Genomic DNA, 9,055 nt, shown 5'->3' with positions numbered 1-9,055 from the left:
TTGGATCATCTGCAATTTTAATGCTTCTATCACTGCTTTTATTCTGTGCTAAGAGGTACGTCGGCCGCAGGCACTTCTTCGGACTCTGCAGTGTTTGACGCGAGCGATGACATTGTCCTTCTCCTCGCGACGAACTTGAAAGTCCAGATGCATGCCAACAATGCGTTGAGTGCCGCTGTTAGATGAAGCAGTCCGTTGTAGTCGCCAAGGGTGTCTCGAAAATAACCTGCACATTAAAAACAGTATGGTATGGTATGGTATGGTATGGTATGGTATGGTATGGTATGGTATGGTATGGTATGGTATGGTATGGTATGGTATGGTATGGTATGGTATGGTACGGCTACGGGCATAGTACGGTACGCTATTGTGTGGCATGGTATGGATATAGGGTTTAACAAGAACTGGATATGGCCTACCTGGTGTAGTGTTGGAATATCGCTACACCAGTGAGGCCCCCACCTATGCACTAATAGTAACGCGAAGGCAACGTAACCGATGATCAGTTAAGGTAACGGAATTAGTTCTAAGAGAGGGGAAGGAAGCATAGCAAGGAGCGCGACAGGGTTAAGTGGGTGGATGAGATCGGGAAATTTGCGGGGATAAAATGGCCGCGTTGGCACAGGGCAGAGGTAACTGTACAAATATGGGAGATGCATTTGAATGATCGTAATAATAGATGATGATGACGGGGTTTAACGTCCCAAAGCTGCATGTGTACCATGAGGAACGGTGTAGTGTTTGGATCCGGATTAAATTAGATCATTCACGATTGTTTGATGTGCATTGACCTGGCCAGCACACGGGTGTTTATGCATTTCGTATCCTTTGAAATGGGGACGCAGCGGACATGGTTGCATCTTGTGTCTTAATTGGACTCAGAAAAGAAAAACTGTAGGCACTGAGCTACCACGGCGGGTGGCCATGTGAAGGGAACGGGATGTTGGTGCAAGGTAAAGAATTTCAGTGAAACCGCCAGTGCCGCTCCAACCTACGCTTCGGAACTTACTTGCGGCATACATGCAAAGCATGGGACCACGTGCGCACTTCCATCGTGTCTATCACTGAATCCAAACTGTTTAAAATAGCCATATTTAATTCCTATATGCAAAACTGCGGTGTTACTAATGCCCCTACTGTGTGTTCCAGCTGATTTCGATTGTGCTTCAGCTATTAAGAAAAGTAAATAAAGGTGCGAGGAATATGAAAAGAAAAAGCAGGCTCCTGAGAAGAAGTATTTAACTACAAACTTATAAACTTCAAAACAGTACTACAGGATCATAACACACACAAAGAACAAATCTGGTTCTTACATGCAGCAAAACAAATTGCACAACAACAAGCTAGAAACTGCTTCGTTCTCTTACATGGGGAGCAGTCGCTGGTGTAGCTCGGGTTCTCTACTTTGGCCATTGCTGGTTAAAACAAGCGATGTAAGCAAAATTATTTTTAGAAAGACACAAAACACGGAATATGGAACGTTTTCATTTAGAGAAATTTTCAATTGTAGGCTGACATCTCGGTGTACTTTCAGTTTTGATCTTCTACACCTTACCTTGCTAAAAACCACTAAAGAGTTGTAAGCTCCTCATGAGAACACCGCAGAGGAAGGACATTGATGCGACAAGGGAAGCCACTTACCGATCAGCAGGGGCCGCGCCAAAAGCGAGGCGCCTGCGCAGAAGGAAACCCCTCCCATCATCACCGGCAAGGCTTCAATTCCGAAGTCCCTCACCAGGGCCGGCGCCTGCAGGCATAGTCGTGCGCCGCACGTGGCACCCAAGAAGGCAGCCGCGACAACCATTGGGGTCAGTGCCCTCACCCACACATAGGATTCGTACACAACTCCTTGCAACACGTACCCTAGCAGCATAACGGACTCAAGCGATAAGATATTGGAATCAATGGCGAGGCCACCCACAGCTCTGAACACGATTTCTCCCGACGAAAAAGCCTGCAGAATATACACAGCGTCTGAAGGAGTTAAGCCCCTATCTTTGGCCAGGTCGGCTGGTATCATTATGAAGATACCAGTGGTAAATATGATGGTTGAAAACGACAGTCCGTTGACAAGAAAAGATGCGTTGAGAAATTTCTTGGCTGTTCTGAGAAATTTGGAATTCACTGACACCTCTTGAGCTTCAGTCGTCTGCGTAAAGCTTCGCTCTTCCTGTGGGGAACTTGTTGTCACCGAGTTATCTAATATTGCAGTATGTTTGACAAGGGAGGCGTCTTTCGTCGTTCTTACAGTGGCTTTGAAGCCAGGCTCAGACAAATCATTTGTCGCCTTTGCATGGTGATTACCGCTTCTTTTTATTTTTTTCGGGATACTCTTCGACTGCCTCAACCACGGTGGACTTCTCAGTGCAATAACGGCAGGAATCATGTTGAGGAGAATTGCCCCGTAAAGAAGGAACGCTCCTCGGACGCCGTAAGTTATCCGGAAGAAATCGACGAGTGGAGGAATGGCGATTGTGTTGATGCCATACACTGCATACACGAGGCTGCAGGCCGTTGTCCTTCGCTTCTCGAAATGCTGGGCCACCAAGACGTTGGTTGCTACGTAGACACCGCACAGTGATGTGCCTGCAATGAAATGTTCAACATCGCTGACAGGCTACTCTGGTGAGTATACAAGAAGCACGGAAGCATACTGTCTACGAGCCCGCTTTTTTGCGCGTTACTTTAATACACCATTCAAACATGACATGCGGTTTTTGCGGTTAAACGCAAAATCTAAGTTAATAAAATATTCCAATGGTTCAGCTAATGGTTTAGTAGTTGATTCTAGCAAGACCAAATCTGTCTTTTTTCGGCCCCATAGCCTGGATGTAATTGTAAACAATACCTTGCAGCTAGAAAACAGCAACATTTAAAATGTGGACAAGTTTAAATCTATCGGCGTTGTTTTCGACTCTCGCATGAGACGGTGTGACCACATAATGCATATCGAAAGTAAGCTTACTAGCTCGGTAGGTTTCCTCTCGAGTCTTCGAAACGAATTCTCCCCAAAGCACAAGGTTCTTATTTACCACGCTATATTTCAATCATACACAAACTACTGTCATCTAGTTTGGGATACAATATCCAAAACAAATCTAAACATCATACTTGGTCTCCAAAAGAAGGCAATTAGATTGATCGCTCATGCGGATTATACTGCCCACACGGAAACTTTATTTCCAAAATATAGGATTCATCGAGTGCATACCATGTTTGAGTATCGCTTGTTGCACTGCTTTAGATTCTCATCACAATGCTCATCCGACTTCCTGAAGAATCTTGCTTGACTTAAGCCACATGAGAAATGCTTTCACACCAGAAGCAAACAAATATGGGATGTTCCTCGAACGAGGATGTTATATCATCAAATCATCAAAGCATAAACAACCCAAACATATTTATCACCCCCATTAAGGACTTGAAGTTATATTTCATCAATACCGCACACTCTTTCTGTTCTTTGCCTAGTTGAACTATGTCATAAGTACACGTGTTTCTTTAGGTTCAGCGACGTTGCCTGCATACTGCTTGACGATCGTTGACCCTTAATTACTGCCTTCATTCTAACTTCTTTCATGAGGGCAAGTATTTGCTTTTTTTTGCTTTTTTCATATTACATAATTTCATTCTCTCTATGTATGCTCGCCATGAATGTACACATGTTCTGCTGCCTCGCCTCTACATAGCCTCGAGCATATCTTAACCTACCCTTGTAGATTTTCGCCCGAGGCCCATTTCCTGTATGTCTGGAAATAAACATTCTTCAGCTCAATTCAATTCAAATATTGCTTCTAGCTGTACGTACCCACAGTGGGGGATTGGCCAGGATTTGTTGGGGCTAGAGTGACTAATGCATTTCTTGCACTAGTGTACAGTCGGTTTGGCTGGCTTCCACCATATACTGTATTTACTCGAATATAACGTGACCACAACTTCAATGTGATGGCAGGTGCCGTGCGATGACCGGTGCTGCCACCTGTGGGGCTTGCGAGACCCAGACTGCTCTTTCCGAGCATCCTCAAGGTTACGGAGAGAGGATTCGGGCAGCCAACCATGGGCGAAATCTGAGACTGGGAGCTTTAGTGCTATCGCACTTAAAAACACACGATTTTAACGCAAGGGTCGACTGTGTGGGCTCGTAAAGAGAAAACACGGAATATGAATGCAACTTGACGAACGATGCAGCAGTATACGGAAAGATGAGTAGAAACTTGAAAACAAAAGTATCTCAGCAATGGCTTCCACGCAGCCCCTGTTCTTCAAGAGAGGCGCATAAAGGATTACCATGTACGACCAATACGAAGTTAAGTACAGCGCCGTTGCCGCATCGAACTTGCGCTAAACTTAACTTCTGCTACTCGCCAAACCGAGAGGCGAGTCATGCCTCCCGAAAGACGGTGGCAGTTCTCGTAGACATTGAAACGAGTCGTCTTGACAGAGCCATCGGAAAATTGCACGATTTCGATGCCGCCAAAAAGTAGGCGCTCGACTTCCGGTCGCCGCGTCCAACCAGCGACTTCTGACCTTGGGCGTGGTGAACACATTCCGGGAGCTTCGAGAAGCCCACTTATGCAACCAATACACGCGTCTTGCACAGACCACGTCCGGTCGCCGCCTCTTGGACCGGCTACACATCGCACACGACTACCATATTGAGGAAAGGGAGAGAATGCCAGAACCCTGGAGACGCGCCCTCCGGGTCCGACCCCTTCCCCGCAACATGTCCAGGGAAGACCATAGCGGTCGTCGCCAGGCGCGCGCGGAAGAGTTGGCGCGATACTATGGTAACCAACAATATGTTTATTACGTGGACGTTGCCGGCCCACACAAAGGGGGTTGTTACAGGTCCGGAGTCGTACACAACACAAACACAGTTAACGGGCTCACTTTCAAAGTCTACAGCGCAACACACGCGGAGGAGATTGCCATTGCTCTGGCTCTCACTAATCCCAAGTCGAAACACATCATCACCGACTCGCGAGGGGCCTGTCGGAACTACGAGTTGGGCTGGACTAACCCGCTTGCCTGGCGCATACTGGAATACAGCTGCCGAAGCGAAGATTCAACTCCACGTAACCTGATTTGGGCCCCCGGTCACCAGGGACTCCAAGGAAACGATCAGGCCGATCAGGCCGCCCGCGCACTCTCTCCCCGGGCTATCTCCCTGTCCTTGGAAGCCTACTCCCAATCAGACAATCCGGCCCTTACATTCAAACACATCACCGATTACTACAAGGAGGAGCACCGGCGCTACCCGGCCCCTTGTAAGGGACTGGATCGCGCTGACGAGCGCCTCCTCATCAAAATTCTCACTAACACCATACTGTGCCCGGCGGTGCTTAAACATTTCAACACATCCTTTGATGGCCCGTGCCAGTTCTGTGGGGAGGTGGCTGACACCTTCCACATGGTTTGGGCGTGTCAATCAAATCCATCTATCCCCCCCAACCCCAACCCCACCAGAGAGGACTGGGAGGCGGCCCTGCTCGGCTGTCAAGACCTAAAGGCCCGAAAGGCCTTGGTTCAACGGACGCGGGCGGCGTTGCTTGCCAATGGGGCCCCGGAATAGGGGCTCCACCTAGTATTGTGAGGGGAAAGGGCCAATAGGGCCTACCCCAATCACCCCTCTGTAAAAATTATATACTCGATAAATGTTTTTCACCACCACCACCAGCGGCCAACTACCTCCCGAGTTTCTCGTGCTGTACTTTGAAATTGTTTGTATTTTTTATTTTGAATACGCATCTGTCGCGCGAGTTTTCAACTAAATGTACGGCATAAATCACTGTTGCATATTTCTGTAGGCACACAGGTCCATAGTACAGAGCATGGAGAAAACTGATAGAGGAAGAACTTTTCGATTTGCGGATTCGGAAGTTTAAGTGCATTTATGGAAACACCCATATTTGATAAATGTATTCGGATTAATGCCGACGAGTCTAACTTTTTCTCAAGTCCGACGAGGGTATGCAAAAGATTGTGTTATTTGGTAAAATTATCCCCGTGACCTTGTTGCCTTCCACTGCGGCAGTTTAAGGGCAACGCTCTGAGGCTAATCTTCAGCGCTTGTCTGACAGTGTATAAAATTTTACTCCAACGTTCTTACTCTGCCTCGCATTCCTGCAAGCAGCGCCGCGCGCGCGCTGAAACCTCTGCTTAATCTTCACGCCAAGGACTTCCTCTTTAACAAAAAAAAAAGAAGAAAATTATCACCTCACGTCGCCGAAACGAGAGGTCATGGGCCATCATTTTATTTTGTTGGTTGACATCTTGACCCGGAATTATTGCTCAAGAGGTGACTGTATGTGTGACCTTATGTACAGTTCTGTGCGGTTTTCGACCTTTAGGAGAATGTTTATTATTGTTGTAGGTATGACCCTCGCACAGCCAAGCAAAATATGAAGCATTCCACCAATACACGCCCCTTTACGAATAGGTGGTACTTTCGTCGAAAACCTCTGGAAGAATTATCTGAATGACTAATTTCTTTTTGGAAGATTACTTTAAACTAACATTTTGCGAATGATTTAAAGATCCGTTTCCTTCAATAATGTATCTGTGAATGTGCGAGTTTACCGTGAACAATCCCGAAGAAAAGGGTAATGAAGAGGAGGTTTCCCGCCAGATAGCACAAGCTCGCCGAAGTTCCCGCCAGAAAGGAGCAGGCTATCAAGACTGCTCTGCAGGAGTAACGCTCACAGAGAACGCCAGCTATTGGGCCTGAAACAGAAAGAATAATGCACACCGTCAACTGATAAAAAAAAAGTAGAGACCCATCAAGAGTGTTCTGCTATTTTAGCTCCCTGATGTCAACACTTCATCGGCACTCATAACCGCCTCTCTGAGCCTACATGCCAAATTTCGCGCGTGTCCTAAACAATCTTTGCATTCATCAGCCAGACTAAGCCCACCTCACAACCTGTGGTTATCTAACATTAGTCTGGCACCTGGACTGCATCAGCTGTGACCATTTTATATCGGCGAATGGCCTGAACTCCTCATTTGATCTGATGTCCATGAAGCTACCCACACCCCCTTTTTTTTACACCACTGCTCAACGCAAGATCTTCAATTTCAGTTTCTTTCCAAACAGTTTCGACACTCTAGAAGCTTGGGAAACAGTATGTCAGTGTCAGAAGGCTGCACTAACAGTGTACTTTGCATAAATTAAGGGTGAACATCACTTTTAATATCTGACTGGCTCAAGCAGCCTTTTTGCTTTAAGAGTATTTAATTTTCTTTCTTGTATATTCATTCTACCGTATATATTCATAGCTAACTGGATTAATGTACTTGCTAGTTCTGGGGCCGAATATTCAGAAAAAGAGAGCAACAGACGAGATATACAAGAATGCACTAAGGTGAAATAGTCCTGCGTTTCCCCATGTATTTCACTAGAGAAGCCCAGAGCGCTTATACTAAGATAACTTAAGCAGTTTTGCAAGCCAGAATTAGAATGTAATTACAACGAGTGGCTTTTAGTAATCTTATATTATCAACTACTCATAACCGCAATTCCTATACAGACTTTTATTTTACTTAGCGAGTTATGCATGTCTATGGCACTACGGTACTGAATGATTGTTATGCTGACTGCCGGTGCGTTTAGTTAACGCACATATTGCGTACCTGCAAGCACCAACAACGTTCCTGCCAGAGACGTTGGCCACGATGCCTCTTCTCTGCTCACTCCGAAGGTCTCGATGAGTCCATAAAAGAAGATGCCAGACACACGTGGTGTAGACATGGCCAGGAACAGCAGCCAGGCACAGAAGCACGCAGTGATCCAGCTCCATCGTGAGTCGACCCCGAACCGAGGGTCGTTCTTGAGAGAAAGCGCGATTGTCATGACGCTCGTCAGCAGCACAGCGCTCACTTAACGGGCAAACTCAGTGGTGAGCATGTATCAAGAAGCAGAAAGTAGTCGTAATTTCCGGTGCAAAAAACTTCTCTCATGTTCCATGTTCCATGAGCAGGGAGCAGTGTTTGCCGGCACTAAACACGCCACAACTCAGCAAGGCAAGCCTAGCAGCCTGAGAAGTGCAGGCATTGGTTAGTAACTGCCGACAGAGCAGCAGTTGATAAGGACAAAACTCGTTGTTGCATACATGCTGCGGTGCTTGGCTTCACGTCTTATCAGTCGCATTCTACAGCCCAAGAACCCGTACAGACGAAGAGGCGAAGACAAACCGCCCACTATATCCCTAAGGAACGTAGTTGCAGATACGTTCCTCTGTGTATATAATTGTGTCGTTGGTAATTAAAATATTGCTATTTCACAAACACTAAGTGCAAGACTTATTAGTACAGTGGTGAGCAGCCTTGTCTAGAGCGCTTGAGCAGTGCGCACTTGGTAACAAAAACCGAAATTAGAGAGCAGCCCATCATTACAGGGCAAAGTTTTCATGCCTGCTTTGTTTACGAGGCTATCTGGCGCTACTTCCGTGCAAGCGTTGCAGCTGGACCCTAGAGGCTGCCACAAAATCTGGATTTGTTTGCAAGGAAGTGCACCGCCCGAGCGCTCTAGACAAGGCTGCTCACCACTGTACATATCTTTGGACTGATCTGAGGACTGTATTTTATTTATACTGCATCTGTATTTGTATTATGTAAGGTATGTAATTTGCTCGGTTTATTCTTTTTTTTTTCTTCGCTCTTTTGCTTGCATTGCACTATTAATTTTCCCTCTGCCCTGATATGGCGACCTGCGGCCCCCATGAAACGGGATTTAGGACTTTCGAAGCTACTCTCTGCATCTTTTTCCTCCAAACCTGCCCATTCGCTAACGTAGGCTGTTTATGTCAAATAAAAATTTCACTATTGCATACTGCAGTACTGTTGCAAACAACACATTCATTAAAGCTAACATTCAAATGTGCCCAACCGTGAGTCTACAAAAGAAGGGTACAGCCTCTAAAATCTTCGCAGTTGAGGGATAATTTACTGCTTAAGGCCTAGACGAGAAAGAATTTTTCAGATACGAAGATTGAAGACGGATCCATCTAAGCTATGCATCCGTATGGCTGAGTTGAAGGGAATGTTAGTTTGTTTA

The 9,055-nt window shown here is 46.2% G+C and overlaps 1 protein-coding gene across 2 annotated transcripts; it reads right to left on the bottom strand.

Annotated features, from left to right (window-relative positions):
• LOC149364937 (monocarboxylate transporter 3-like) lies at nucleotides 1–7,961 on the bottom strand. 2 transcript variants are annotated; one of them, XM_089570224.1, is made up of 4 exons: nucleotides 7,633–7,961; nucleotides 6,580–6,723; nucleotides 1,642–2,586; nucleotides 1–226 (listed from the first exon to the last, which is right to left on the bottom strand). In XM_089570224.1, exons 1-4 carry the CDS (start codon nucleotides 7,850–7,852, stop codon nucleotides 39–41), a joined length of 1,497 nt encoding a protein of 498 aa, XP_089426350.1. In that variant the 5' UTR covers nucleotides 7,853–7,961; the 3' UTR covers nucleotides 1–38. The 2 variants fall into 2 exon arrangements, with proteins under 2 accessions (XP_089426350.1, XP_089426351.1); XM_089570225.1 differs by lacking the exon at nucleotides 6,580–6,723.
• Between the last annotated feature and the right edge of the window lie 1,094 nt (nucleotides 7,962–9,055).

Source organism: Amblyomma mixtum, chromosome 2, assembly GCF_055824585.1.
Source record: "Amblyomma mixtum isolate Tamu chromosome 2, ASM5582458v1, whole genome shotgun sequence".
Lineage (NCBI taxonomy): Eukaryota > Metazoa > Arthropoda > Arachnida > Ixodida > Ixodidae > Amblyomma > Amblyomma mixtum.
This window is presented reverse-complemented; position numbering and strand designations above follow the sequence as displayed.